Genomic DNA, 15,088 nt, shown 5'->3' on the forward strand with positions numbered 1-15,088 from the left:
AACTCTGCCCCCCCCACAGCCTAACCCTAACTCTGCCCCCCCCACAGCCTAACCCTAACTCTGCCCCCCCCACAGCCTAACCCTAACTCTGCCCCCCCCACAGCCTAACCCTAACTCTGCCCCCCCCACAGCCTAACCCTAACTCTGCCCCCCCACAGCCTAACCCTAACTCTGCCCCCCCACAGCCTAACCCTAACTCTGCCCCCCCCACAGCCTAACCATAACTCTGCTGCCCCCCCCACAACCTAACCCTAACTCTGCTGCCCCCCCCCACAGCCTAACTCTGCTGCCCCCCCCCACAGCCTAACCCTAACTCTGCCCCCCCCCACAGCCTAACCCTAACTCTGCCCCCCCCACAGCCTAACCCTAACTCTGCCCCCCCCACAGCCTAACCCTAACTCTGCCCCCCCCACAGCCTAACCCTAACTCTGCCCCCCCCACAGCCTAACCCTAACTCTGCCCCCCCCACAGCCTAACCCTAACTCTGCCCCCCCCACAGCCTAACCCTAACTCTGCCCCCCCCACAGCCTAACCCTAACTCTGCCCCCCCCACAGCCTAACCCTAACTCTGCCCCCACACAGCCTAACCCTGACTCTGCCCCCCCACAGTCTAACCCTAACTCTGCCCTCCATAGCCTAACCCTAACTCTGCCCCCCACAGCCTATCCATTCACCCTGCAGCATAGCCCAAACCCTTCCCTCCGTAGCCCAAACCTTCCGCCGCAGCCTCACACTAACCCTGCCCCCCGCAGCCTAGCCAAAACCATGCCCGGACAGCCTCGCACTAAGCCTCCCCCACGCAGCCTAAACCCAAACTCTGCCCCTGCAGCCTGACCCCACAGCCTGACCCTACCACTGCAGCGTATCCCTAATTTTGGAATTTCACATGTCCGCATTCTGCAGATGACATTCTGGTGTCAACATTTTGATAGTCCGCATGGTGACTGCCTCCCCACAAATGTCTGGGCTGGTTTGGGGTGACTGGCATGTTGGGGAATTGCTATAGGTTTTATGTAAAGAATAGAATGCTACTACCTAGACGGGGTTCCTGACCGCTTTATTGCCGAGAATGAAAGCCGCCTTGGCCATATAATTGTGGTGCTCCTCTTAGCTGTACTGATTACTCATAGGAACAGCGTTGTCCTGTGTGCCACAAATGGGGGAATCGAAGAACATGTTATAAAATTTTCTTTCCAGATTGAAAACCTGCAGCTGCAGATTGAGAAGGAGAAGCAGAGCAGCTCTGACTTGGAGAGTCTCGGAGAAGATCTGCTGAAGGAGAAGGAACATCTCTCTCGGCTTCTGGAGAACGTTAAATCCGAAAAGAACAAACGGGTGAGTTTGGCTAAATGATGTCGTTTCTCCATGTAATGTAATCGTACAAGACTTTTATGACTTGTGCAAACTGTATTACAGATGAAAGAGCTGGAACAGGAAAATAATCACCTCTCTCAGGCAATGGCAGCTCTTCAGCAGAGGGCGCAAGACAGCACAGACTCCAGAGTGAAGCACGTTGAAATGGAAAATAAAATGCTTCATGAGACCATAACGGACACCAGCAGCAAGCTGAATGAGATGGAACACGAAAAGCGGCAGCTCCAGAAGGCCTTTGATCAGGTGAAAGACAAGGTGGAATGCGTGAAGGAGATGGAGAAGGAGGTCCAGCGTTTGGAGAAGCAAAACGATTTGTTGACCAAGAAAGTGTCCTCTGCGAGGATAATAGAAGAGAAAGTAGAGGCTCTTGAGAAAGAACACGTCAAGTTAGAAGGCGAAAACAGAGTACTAAAGAAGTCTCTTGACACACTGCAAAATGTCTCCATCCGGCTGCAGGTGCTGGAGGGCGAGAACCAGCAGCTTGACGAAGAGAACCTGGAGCTCAGGAGAGCAGTAGAAGCCATGAGGTTTTCATGCACTAAAATCACACAGATCGAGAGAGAAAACAATGAGCTGTTGAAAGAGAAGGAGGAACTGCAGAAGAACGTTGAAGTGCTGAAGGCCCTGGGGAAGAAGTCCGAGCGCCTGGAGGTCAGCTACCAAGGCTTGAGTGAGGAAAACTGGAGGCTTCAACAGATGATTGAGACTGGGAATAACAAACTCAATGAGCTGGAAGCAGAGCTTAGGGAAACAGAGAGGGAAAATAAGGAAATGCAAAAGAACTTGGAGGAGCTGAAGATCTCCAACAAAAGACTAGAGAGGCTGGAGCAAGAAAAGAAGGCAATGGAGCTGGAGATAACGCAGCTGGAGAAGGACAAGAAAATGTTAGAGAAAGAATCTAAGAGACTCTGGCAACAGGTGGAGCTGAAAGATGCCATCTTGGACGACAACACTGTGAAAGTGGCCGACTTGGAGAAAGAGAACAGGACACTAGAGAAGGAGGTTTCCAAGCTAAGGGAGTCATCGTCTAGAACACGGGAGCTGGAGAAAGAGAGCAAAGAGCTTGTGCAGCAGCTGACTGTTGATAAGAGGACACTAGCGACACTAAGAGAGGTATAGAATGCAGATTGCTGTGTAGCTCCATAATATAGGACTAATAATTATTCCAATAGTCTGTACATGAGGGACTTATGGACTCTCAGACCCGGCACACTGTGTCCTCTCCAGTTGTTGTGCCATATGTTCTGGCATTTCCCTGCAGTTCTTCAACATCTGAGAGATCCACAGGGTTCATGAGCCCCTCCTGGTCTGTTTCTCTTGTGTCCGCTGCTAACACAGAAATTTTAATGTAGGATCTGGTCCTGGAGAAGCTAAAGACACAACAGATGTCGAGTGAGTTGGACAAGCTGAGTCTAGAGCTGGAAAAGATCGGCCTGAATAAAGAGTTGATGCTGCAAGATGAAAACAGCAATGCTGAGAAGTAAGGGGCCGTGCTTGTGTCTGTAAGATCAAAAACAGCAATGCTGAGAAGTAAGGGGCCGTGCTTGTGTCTGTAAGATCAAAAACAGCAATGCTGAGAAGTAAGGGGCCGCGCTTGTGTCTGTAAGATCAAAAACAGCAATGCTGAGAAGTAAGGGGCCGCGCTTGTGTCTGTAAGATCAAAAACAGCAATGCTGAGAAGTAAGGGGCCGCGCTTGTGTCTGTAAGATCAAAAACAGCAATGCTGAGAAGTAAGGGGCCGCGCTTGTGTCTGTAAGATCAAAAACAGCAATGCTGAGAAGCAAGGGGCCGCGCTTGTGTCTGTAAGATCAAAAACAGCAATGCTGAGAAGCAAGGGGCCGCGCTTGTGTCTGTAAGATCAAAAACAGCAATGCTGAGAAGCAAGGGGCCGCGCTTGTGTCTGTAAGATCAAAAACAGCAATGCTGGGAAGCAAAGGGCCACGCTTGTGTCTGTAAGATCAAAAACAGCAATGCTGAGAAATAAGGGGGCCGCGCTTGTGTCTGTAAGATCAAAAACAGCAATGCTGAGAAGTAAGGGGCCGTGCTCGTGTCTGTAAGATCAAAAACAGCAATGCTGAGAAGTAAGGGGCCGCGCTTGTGTCTGTAAGATCAAAAACAGCAATGCTGAGAAGTAAGGGGCTGTGCTTGTGTCTGTAAGATGAAAACAGCAATGCTGAGAAGTAAGGGGCCGTGCTTGTGTCTGTAAGATCTATATTGGGTTGTTACCTCTGGGTCCAGGGCTGCTGTAACGAGAATATCTTACTATAACGCTACATGTGTGCAGTGGCTGTTATTGATCCGTGCGGGTGTGACCATGTATTGTATTTTGCAGGAAGTACAAGGTTCTGGAGAGTAAGATTGAATCAACGCTAAAGACCACATTGGCCGTTAAAGAAAGTAAAATTCTGGCGCTTGAGAGTCAGGTGACTGAAGTGCGGAGCCATAACCATCAGCTGCAGAATGAGCTCAACTCGGTATGAAGCACACGGAGGGATGGGTCTAAGGGAACGTACACTTGTATTGTATTGGCATTGCGGTCGGTCATCGTATACATTTAGATTAATATGTGCATCACACCTATAGACAGCTGGACAGACGTGTGTGTGTGTATATACTTCCCAACTCGTCCGCGCACTTGTGCCACCATTGTGGTCAGTTATTGTGTGCGGTTCTTAGTAAATTAACAGATGTGTACTTAAGGTAAGTTTTATATATTTGTTAATTTAGTATTAACATTAATTAATCTGCTGAATGTGACAACCTGTAACCCTCGTGCTCGTCCACACTGAACCCCCCCCCCCCCCTCTCCAATACTTCCTGCGGAAGTACTTCCTGCGGAAGCCCCCAGTGCATCAGCTAAACATGGTTGGAATTCTGATTGGAATACGGTGTACAGTACATGGTCATGGTATTCCATGTCATTGCAGGATTTAAGGCCTTGAACCATGAGGTGACTGGTAATAGCTGGATAATCAACAATTAGAGTCTGCGGATGGGAAAATATAAGCCGTATTTAATCAGGTCTGAATAGTGAAAGCAGAGTTCTGATGCTGCTACTATATAAATATCATTTCAGGTGAGACAAGACGTTGCTGAGCAGCCCCCTCAGAATTCCCAGGGGAGGCGCACGATTCATATCCACAGTACAGAGACCCCGGCAAATGGGCAGGAGACCACTCGGGAGCTGCTGAAGGTGAAAGACCGAGCCATCCATCTGGAGAGGGAAGTAAGTTCTCTTTCCCTAATGTTATCAGCAATTCTCTCTTGTGTCTGCTGAAGTCCACGCCACCGGGCCCCTGACTGACGCCACCGGGCCCCTGACTGACGCCACCGGGCCCCTGACTGACGCCACCGGGCCCCTGACTGACTCCACCGGGCCCCTGACTGTCTGATGCTCCTGGCCAGTCCTGGACATCTCCACCATCATCACAGATTACACTAATCGTGTGTATATACAAGTGTGGCTACATCTGCTAGAACCCGGCTCTCTGGGGTTTGGCCCCAGTGTCCGGATAGAATGTCCGTGAACAACAGCTGATGGCTCCTTCTTTTCACGCTGCAATTTGGAGGCAATCAGGCCTAAAACCTCTTAATTGGCGCCCAAAGCAGAGCGTTAGGGAACCCGGGCACCGTCCTAGAGATAACCGGTTGATCTCTGCCTCCGTCCTCCCCAAATAACTGTAATATAGACTTTTGGTTCACGAATACGGAGTGTGAGGATATTTGTGTTTTTCCTGTAATCTGCGTTGTAGTGATCGTCTCCTGCGCTGGAAATGCTTCAAGGGTTTTACATATTAGCTACACTTTGCTAGTTAGTTATTCTAAACCCGTGAGAACGGCTGCAGGGGGAAATAGCTGGGCCGGGGAGGGGGATCGGTACAGATGGGTCTAGCACATAGGTTCTCCGTGTTTATATAATAAGCAAGATACCATAAATAATACAGAATGAATATGCATTAATTGCATCCATCAGAGCTATTATACGGCTATAACAGCACCATGGACGTTATGTCCCAATGAAGTGAAGGCTACTTTATTGTTTTTATGCTAATTGTGCACATTTTTTGCCTCCCTTATTACATGATGTTACACGTATACCTGCAAGGTTTAATCACGATATATTTTTAACGTTTTATAAAGGATTTAAAAAGTGCTCAACTATATAGATAAATAAATATTCTGCAATGTTATGGATGGCGGAAAATTGTAGCGTCTCTAATTCTTCCTACATTTCTGTATGTACAGAAAATGTTCCTGAAATGACTTGCTGCACCCTGCCATATTTCTCCAAGTCTGTCGTTACACTTCAGATCATTGTTATTAGCGATGATATATAGACTTTTTTTTTTTTTCCGTGTGGCTGGTGGTGAGTGTGAGACATCCGTGGCGAGTGTGCTTTCACTGCGTGCTCTCATTATTAGAATGCAGCCTTACAAGCCGAGAAGACGCTGATGAAGGACCAGCTGAGGCATCTGGAGACGCAGAACGTCACCTTCAGTAATCAGATGGGGACACTACAGAAACAGATCACTTTCCTGCAGGAACACAACACTGCACTGCAGACACAGACGGCAAATCTGCAGGTGAGCGTTTCCGCTGCTCGTGTTTATAATGCGTTCGGCGGCGGGAGAAGCCGCTAACGGCTCATCCACGTTAGTAAATAGGTTGCCTGTCCGTGTCCTAGGCTGGGTGCAGGTGACCTGTTGGGATACAATACAACCACATATTTGTGTTAAATGTTCCAGGTTGAGAGGTCAGCGGCGGCCGCCCAAAGCGCTTCCCTGAAGGGCCAGATATCACAGCTGCAGAACCAACTTTCCGCTGTAGAGAGTGAGAACGAGAAAGCAGGACGCCAGCGGGAGGAAGCGATGGAAAGCCACCAGTCCCTGCTCCGGGACCACGAACACTTGGTGTCCCTGTATGAACGTCAGTCCACGGAGTATGAGGGACTGATCGGCCAGCATAGCGCCCTGAAATCCCAACACAAGGGCCTGGAGCAGACGCACCGCAGCCTGGAGGAGAGGTGGGGGATCCGGTGGATTGTACATTTATGTTCTATCACTTTGTCCTTACAATGGAAGATGCTGAGATGCAGAGAAGTCATATAATGTCATGTGATCACCAGGCATCAGACGCTATTGGCCGAGCTACACTGACTTCTTACAGCAGGGACATTTATTACTGATCACTGCCAGGACTAGGGAAAGGATGTTCCTTCATGTCCACTTTGGTTATACTTTATTAGATGCAGTTGGGATCACTATAATCCCTATGGGCCGTAACAGAGGCAGCTTTATGATCTGACCAGGAGATTTCCTATGGTGTGCACACATGCCGTTATATAGAAAAGCACGTCTTCTCTGCAGAATAATGTATGATGCAACGTAATCCTGCATTACACAATTGCATGGGTTTGTAATGTATGTTTTGTAATTTAATTTTTAATAACTAATGTATTTCCAGCATAAATGTCCGCTTAGAAATGTATTTGTTAAAGGTAGGCGTGATGTAGTTCCCATCATATTTACCCAATGTCACTGGTTCCTAGTGACTGGATAAGCTGCACTGTCAGTGATGTCACTAGTTCCTGGTGACTGGATAGGCTGCATTCTCAGTGATGTCACTGGCTCCTAGTTACTGGATAGGCTGCATTCTCAGTGATGTCACTGACTCCTAGTGACTGGATAGGCTGCACTCTCAGTGATGTCACTGGTTCCTAGTGTCTGAATACACTCCCAGAAAATATAATTTTGGTTACTTATTATTGCGTCATTCTCTCTTTACAAGTTTTTCGGTCTTCGTTGCAGCTATAACAACTTGATGCGTTACAAGGTGGAGCTGGAGGAACGAGACAAGATAATAACTAATGAGTGTGAGGTTCTACAGCAGGAAAAGAGGAAAAATGTCATTGCCGCAAGTGAGAATGAGAGGCTACAAGGCGAGCTGGAGAGGTCAGTGTTGTCAGACGTCATAGACGGTCATGTGAAGATGAGCAGACTTAGGACACACAGAGTCATAGAACTAGATATTACTGAGTCCTCTCCCAGCTTTGTAACACACCTCCCACTGCCATGTACACGTTATTATCAGTGACGTGTACATGGTACCGGAAGTATGCGCACTGTCCGTATGCAGCCATTCACCATGGGCTGTTAGAGGCAGACAGATGGGTGTAGGCCCAGAGTCTGTTGGGTCACGTAGGCACGAGGGTCATTCAATAAATAAGGTAACAAGACGTCTTATTGCGTAAATTTATTCAACGCGTACATATACGTGTAATCAGTAGTATGGCCTTGGTACAAAATTATTTTTCCACTAAGTCCTCATACTTGTCTAGGCATTTGTTCCTACGTTACACCCAGGCATCTAACCCGGCATAGAATAAATCAGTTCCAAGCGCCTTACACCCAGGCATCTAACCCGGCATAGAATAAATCAGTTCCAAGCGCCTTACACCCAGGCATCTATCCCGGCATAGAATAAATCAGTGAGAAGCGCCTTACACCCAGGCATCTATCCCGGCATAGAATAAATCAGTGCCAAGCGCCTTACACCCAGGCATCTAACCCGGCATAGAATAAATCAGTGCCAAGCGCCTTACACCCAGGCATCTAACCCGGCATAGAATAAATCAGTGCCAAGCGCCTTACACCCAGGCATCTATCCTGGCATAGAATAAATCAGTGCCAAGCGCCTTACACCCAGGCATCTATCCCGGCATAGAATAAATCAGTGCCAAGCGCCTTACACCCAGGCATCTAACCCGGCATAGAATAAATCAGTGCCAAGCGCCTTACACCCAGGCATCTAACCCGGCATAGAATAAATCAGTGCCAAGCGCCTTACACCCAGGCATCTATCCCGGCATAGAATAAATCAGTGCCAAGCGCCTTACACCCAGGCATCTAACCCGGCATAGAATAAATCAGTGCCAAGCGCCTTACACCCAGGCATCTATCCCGGCATAGAATAAATCAGTGCCAAGCGCCTTACACCCAGGCATCTATCCCGGCATAGAATAAATCAGTGCCAAGCGCCTTACACCCAGGCATCTATCCCGGCATAGAATAAATCAGTGCCAAGCGCCTTACACCCAGGCATCTATCCCGGCATAGAATAAATCAGTGCCAAGCGCCTTACACCCAGGCATCTAACCCGGCATAGAATAAATCAGTGCCAAGCGCCTTACACCCAGGCATCTATCCTCGCGTAGAATAAATCAGTGCCAAGCGCCTTACACCCAGGCATCTATCCCGGCATAGAATAAATCAGTGTCAAGCGCCTTACACCCAGGCATCCATCCCGGCATAGAATAAATCCGTGCCAAGCGCCTTACACCCAGGCATCTATCCCGGCATAGAATAAATCAGTGCCAAGCGCCTTACACCCAGGCATCTATCCCGGCATAGAATAAATCAGTGCCAAGCGCCTTACACCCAGGCATCCATCCCGGCATAGAATAAATCAGTGCCAAGCGCCTTACACCCAGGCATCCATCCCGGCATAGAATAAATCCGTGCCAAGCGCCTTACACCCAGGCATCTAACCCGGCATAGAATAAATCAGTGCCAAGCGCCTTACACCCAGGCATCTAACCCGGCATAGAATAAATCCGTGCCAAGGGCCTTACACCCAGGCATCTATCCCGGCATAGAATAAATCCGTGCCAAGCTCCTTACACCCTTGTGCTCCTCCAATGGTCCAAAGAGATGGAAATCACTTGGTGCCAAGTCAGGGCTGTATGGAGGATGGTCCAGTAACCCCCAATGGTAGCGTCGTAACATCACAGTAACAACACCTGTTCGCAGCAATCCAGGTTGTTTGCGACCAATTGGCCTCCGCAACCAGCTCAATGTGTCACAATTGTGGGAAACTCTGGCCTGGTGGGATACTAGAGCGAAATAGAGAACGTTACACACATGAGAGGTCTTGTTACCTCGTATATTCATATCTACTAAACACAAGTCGCCATTGTTACAGGAACTGTCATTTTTCACATTTTAAAAAGTGACAGGAGCTGATTGGTTGGCAATTTATCTCGCTCCATGGCTTTATACATCTCCCCCGTGGTCACTAGATTTAAAGTGGCAATTAGTTGAAAGGCAAAACCAGATTGGTTTTGCCTTTATAACTAAGTGCCATTTTAAATATAATGATTATCTCACCGAAATCGCTCCGGCTCCCGCAAATCTCAGTATATTACATTTGCTCCAATATCTGATTGTTCTCTATGGGTGATAAGTCTATGGCCCTGATTCAGAGCCGGATGCTCTGACCAGAGCGCTCGCTCTGAATCAGGGCCCACCTCCATTAATATGGAGCGTCCTCCTGGACGCTCGTATAGCTGTGGGTCACCACCCACAGCATATATGAGCGTGCAGGATGATGGTCGCGATGGTCTTGACCATCGCGACCATCGAAACTGCGAGCAAAAGCCTGCGGTTGAGTTTTTCAACCGCAAGGCCAGGAGTGATTTTGGCTCTATCAGAGCCAAAATCACTCCCACTGACATCACTAGTGATGTCAGTGGGGCCGGCTTCAGACGGTAGGCGTTCCCTTGGGAACGCCTCCGTCTGGCAGGCACGCCCCCGACACACCCACCAAAGGGGGCGTGCTGTCAGTCAACATCGACAGCACGCCCCCTTTGATGAGACACTACGAGCGAAGGAAAGTCCTTCGCTCGTCGGGTCTCGCGCATGCGCAGTGCGGACCATCGATCCACTTGCGAGCGGACAGCCGCTCGCAAGTGGGTCTGAATGAGGGCCTATGTTCTCTGCATCCTTCATCATAAACGTTCTAGAATATTCTGAGCAAAAAAACAAATAATCATTTAAAAATTGATTGGCTTTAGTAATGAGAGTTCAATAATGTTTGTCCATATGTAGAGTTTGTGTAACTCCGACATGTTCAAGTTTTAAAAGGAATATAGATGTACGCCTGCACACACTGTATTCTGTTCATATATGGATATTACTTACAACTTTAGTATACGAGAGCCCTATATAAAATATCTTACACAATAGATACCTCATGTGGGGGTGTCACCATGTACAACAACTAATAACTACGTAGTAAATAAGGGAGAGAAAGTGTGGACCTAAGAATATGGGGCACTTACAGTTACAGATACAATATAACTTATTAAATCTTCATGTTCTATAAAAGAAATCCTGAATTCCATGTACAGGTGGCTCAGGATGAGGCCAGAGTAATATATAACATTTCTAGTAAAGAGATAAGAATAGAAATTTAGAGCACAGTGAGGAAGGAAATGTGAAATAAAAGATATATTAAATATCCTGCTGAGTCTTCATTTATTTGTGTCTTATTCCAACAATATTAGGTTCATCTTTTGTTCATATACTAAAATGCCGCATTTGTCCTGTTTATTATGTCACCAATTTGCCTTCGTACTACTGTAGTGATAAAGGTATATATTTACCATCCAAATATATAACATTATTATACTCAAATCACTGTGCCCGCACTACGTTTTCCCTTCCAGTATGTATCACTGATCGCTACACTTTGGATGTTACTATTTCTACTTCAGGGTCCATAGGGTATCCACAGGATACCTTGGGGTATAAGTGTGACGTCAGTCATCGGGCACCAAAGAGTTAAGCTTTCAGCCTCCCAGGATGCACTAGGTCCCCCTCCTATACCCCGCCCCCGAGCCAAGGCACCTCAGTTTAGTTTGGTGCCCGGCCGGAGTCGGGTTTATCTGTCGGATTGGGGGCTAGAAGAGCCCCTGAAGCTTTCTTCTATGCAGCTGTGGCTGCACATCTGGATGTACAGCATGGACAGTCAGTCCTGACGTCCATGCTGTCTTCCCTACACCCCCGCCGGTACCAGAACGCCGGTACCGATCCGGGGATGCTGGTGAGCATCTGGGGTCACAGCTAGCGGTGACCCCAGATGTTCCGGACCATGGCCGGATTCAAGGGGGACAAAGGTAAGCAGCGGGGTCCTGAGGTGGGTCCCTGCTGATCACATGGTCCTGAGTCCCCAGGCAGGGGGCTCCCTGGGGACTGGCTGCAGCGTGGAGCCAGGCGACCAACCTGCGCTTCCACTACCCCCTGGGACAGCGGACCGCAGCAGAGCGGGCTGCGGAAGGTATTGCACACTATGCTCCAGGCTGGAATTATAGTGCCTGTTCCATTCTCCCAGAGGGGCCAGGGTTTCTATTCAAATCTTTTTTTGGTACAGAAACCCAATGGGTCGTATCGTCCGATCCTCAACCTCAAAGCTCTCAACAGGTCTTTGCGGGTACCGAAGTTTCGGATGGAGACCCTACGGTCCATCATTCTGGCGCTGGAACCTGGGGACTACATGGTGTCATTGGACATACAGGACGCTTACCTGCATGTCCCTATTCTTTTGCGCCATCAACAGTTCCTCAGGTTTGCAATCCGCAGCGACCACTTCCAGTTTCGGGCGTTACCTTTTGGCCTGGCGACAGCACCACGTGTGTTCACCAAGGTGATGGCGGTCATGGCGGCTTCTCTACGGCTGCAGGGAGTCCGCATGTTACCGTACTTGGACGACCTTTTATTGGTGGCAGGATCTCCAGAGCTCCTTCTACGCCACTTGGGTCTGACCATTGCGCTACTGCAACGGCACGGCTGGATAATAAACTGGCAGAAGTCCACTCTAATCCCGTCTCGGAGGATTCTGCACCTCGGAGCCTTATTGGACTCGGAACAGCAGAGGGTCTTCGTGACGGAGGCAAAGATCTCTGCTTTACAGTCGAGGGTGCGCAGTTGTCTGCTCAGTCGCCGGGTGTCTTTACACTCGGCGATGAGGTTATTGGGCTCCATGGTGTCGGTGTTTGACATGGTGGAATATGCCCAGTTTCACTCCAGACCTCTGCAGCACCTGATTCTGTCCAAGTGGAACGGGCTGCCGCAGTCTCTGAAGTCCCAGACAATTGTGCTCACCCCGGAGGTTCGCCTGTCCCTTGCCTGGTGGTTACAGACGACCCATCTCAGCGGGGGACGTCCGTTCTGGGTTCCAAATTGGGTCCTGTTGACAACGGACGCCAGTCTTCGGGGCTGGGGAGCAGTTTCGGGTCCACACTTGTTCCAGGGCAGGTGGACGCCGACAGAAGCGGAGCTTCCAATCAATATCTTGGAACTCCGTGCGGTCTTCAATGCTCTCCAGCAGGCACATCGGGTTCTCCAGGGTCGCCCGGTACAGGTCCAGTTGGACAACGCTACCACCGTGGCCTACATAAACAGGCAAGGAGGAACCCGAAGTCGGGCGGCTCTCGTGGAGGTCTCTCGGATCCTGGTATGGGCGGAGCGCAATCTTCCGGCCATATCAGCAGTCTTCATCCCGGGAGTGCTAAATTGAGAGGCGGACTTTCTAAGTCGCCAGGACGTTCATTCGGGGGAATGGTCCCTGCACCCGGACGTTTTTCAACTGCTGGTGGACAGATGGGGTCTTCCAGAGATCGACCTCATGGCGTCCCGGCACAACAACAAGTTGCCGGTGTACTGGTCTCGCACAAGAGACGAAGGGGCGTCTCTGGTGGATGCTCTGTCCATCCGGTGGACGTTCCGGTTCGCATACCTTTCTCTCCGGTCTCCCTTCTTCCACGGGTAATCCTGAAATTCAAACAGGAAGGAGGGACGCTCCTGTTGATAGCTCCCGCGTGGCCCAGACGGCACTGGTTCTCAGACCTTCAGGGTCTGTCCGTGGACAGTCCTCTGTGGTTGCCGCTACGACCGGACCTTCTGTCTCAGGGTCCTTGCCTTCACCCGGACCTGACTCGGCTGTCTTTGACGGCGTGCCTGTTGAGACGGCCATGCTGAGGTCCCGGGGGTTTTCCAGCTCTGTAGTGCGTACCATGTTGCGAGCTCGGAAACCGTCTTCCGCGAGGATATACCATCGCGTGTGGCATACGTTCTTCCAGTGGTGTCGACCGAGAGGTTATGCACCGCGGGAGTTTCGTCTGTCTCGGATTCTCGCCTTCCTACAAGCGGGACTAGATCATGGGCTTCGCCTTGCTTCTTTGAAGGTACAGGTTTCGGCCCTGTCTGTCTGGTTTCACCGTAGGATTGCTACAATCCCGGATGTGCGCACCTTTATGCAAGGTGTTCTCCGCATTCAGCCGCCCTTTGTTCCACCTGTGGCGCCTTGGGATTTGGCTGTGGTCCTGAGGGCTCTCCAAGGACCGCCGTTTGAATCACTGGGCTCAGTGGATCTTAAATGGTTGATAGCTAAGACTGTTTTCCTTCTGGCTATTGCTTCGGCCAGACGTGTTTCTGATTTAGGGGCTCTTTCTTGTAGACCCCCTTTCTTGGTTTTTCATGGGAACAGGGCAGTGCTCCGCACTCGGCCCGAGTTTCTTCCCAAAGTTGTTTCCCAGTTTCATGTTAACGAGGAAATCGTTGTTCCGGCCTTTAACTCACCGGGTGTTTCCGTGGGTGAGGCCTCTTTGGATGTTGCGCGGGCCTTAAGGACTTATGTTGACCGCACTTCTTCGTTTAGGAAGTCGGACGCTTTGTTTGTCCTCTATGGCTTCCGTAAAAAGGGTTGGCCTGCCTCAAAGCAAACTTTGGCAGCCTGGATCCGTATAGCTATTTCTGAAGCTTATCTTCATGAAGGCCTACCGGTTCCTGCTTCTCTGAAGGCTCATTCCACTAGGTCTGTGGGTCCTTCGTGGGCAGCTCGACGTGGTGCCTCTGCAGTCCAGATCTGTAAGGCTGCTACGTGGTCCTCTGTCCATACCTTCGTGAGGTATTACAGGTTTGACAGCTTCGCCTCTCAGGATGCTTCCTTCGGGCGGCGGATTCTCCTTTCTGCACAGGAGCGTCCCCACCCTTAAAGGATACTGCTTTGGGACATCCCCAAGGTATCCTGTGGATACCCTATGGACCCTGAAGTAGAAAATATGAGATATGGTAAGAACTTACCCTTGTTATCTCTATTTCTACGAAGTCCATAGGGTTCCACAGGACTCCCGCCCTGTCGCACCTGTGCTGCAAATGGGCTTTGCTCTGGTCACCGGTTTTTCCGTCTCTGGTGAGAATGTGATTCTTGTGTGTGTCCAGATCTTTTTTCTCTCTCTTCCTTCTCCTCCTCCGGCCTATGGCTTGGTAACTAACTGAGGTGCCTTGGCTCGGGGGCGGGGTATAGGAGGGGGACCTAGTGCATCCTGGGAGACTGAAAGCTTAACTCTTTGGTGCCCGATGACTGACGTCACACCTATACCCCAAGGTATCCTGTGGAACCCTATGGACTTCGTAGAAATAGAGATAACAAGGGTAAGTTCTTACCATATCTCATATTATTGTCAGTTAGATAGATGTTGCTGACTATAAACCATGTTGCCAATAATAGCTGTATTCACAGCCTAAAGCTGGCCACACACTAGACCAACTTACATCCAACCAGCCAACTTGTTGATTGGTTGGAATGAAAATCTGGTAACGTATGGGAGTAACTGATGATCAGCAATTTGCTCCTAAATGCCAGAAAACAGATGGTCGTCAGACAAGTTTGTTAAATGTTTGATCTAAACCATTTGTTCAAACAACAGTTTTGGTCCATTTTCCAGCTTTTGGGAGCAAATTGCTGATTGCGTTCCTTACCAGATTTTCATTCCAACCAATCAATTAGTTGGCTGGTTGGATGTAAGTTGGTCTAGTGTGTGGCCAGCTCTAGTGTTACATATGATACCTTTAATGTGAATCCAATGCACTCACAA

General features: G+C 49.4%; 1 protein-coding gene across 2 annotated transcripts in view; it reads left to right on the forward strand.

The window, feature by feature from the left end:
• CCDC88C (coiled-coil and HOOK domain protein 88C) overlaps window positions 1–15,088 on the forward strand; it is a 101,774-nt gene that overhangs the window by 65,158 nt on the left and 21,528 nt on the right. For both annotated transcript variants that reach the window (XM_088455544.1, XM_088455543.1), the window contains exons 14-21: window positions 1,198–1,335; window positions 1,417–2,487; window positions 2,727–2,854; window positions 3,707–3,848; window positions 4,451–4,600; window positions 5,796–5,957; window positions 6,120–6,397; window positions 7,182–7,325. In XM_088455544.1, the coding sequence (XP_088311670.1) occupies window positions 1,198–1,335; window positions 1,417–2,487; window positions 2,727–2,854; window positions 3,707–3,848; window positions 4,451–4,600; window positions 5,796–5,957; window positions 6,120–6,397; window positions 7,182–7,325 (2,213 nt within the window). The remainder of the gene's footprint in view (window positions 1–1,197; window positions 1,336–1,416; window positions 2,488–2,726; window positions 2,855–3,706; window positions 3,849–4,450; window positions 4,601–5,795; window positions 5,958–6,119; window positions 6,398–7,181; window positions 7,326–15,088) is intronic.

This window comes from Taudactylus pleione, unplaced genomic scaffold, assembly GCF_031769625.1.
Source record: "Taudactylus pleione unplaced genomic scaffold, aTauple2 ptg000660l, whole genome shotgun sequence".
NCBI classification, from domain to species: Eukaryota; Metazoa; Chordata; class Amphibia; order Anura; family Myobatrachidae; genus Taudactylus; species Taudactylus pleione.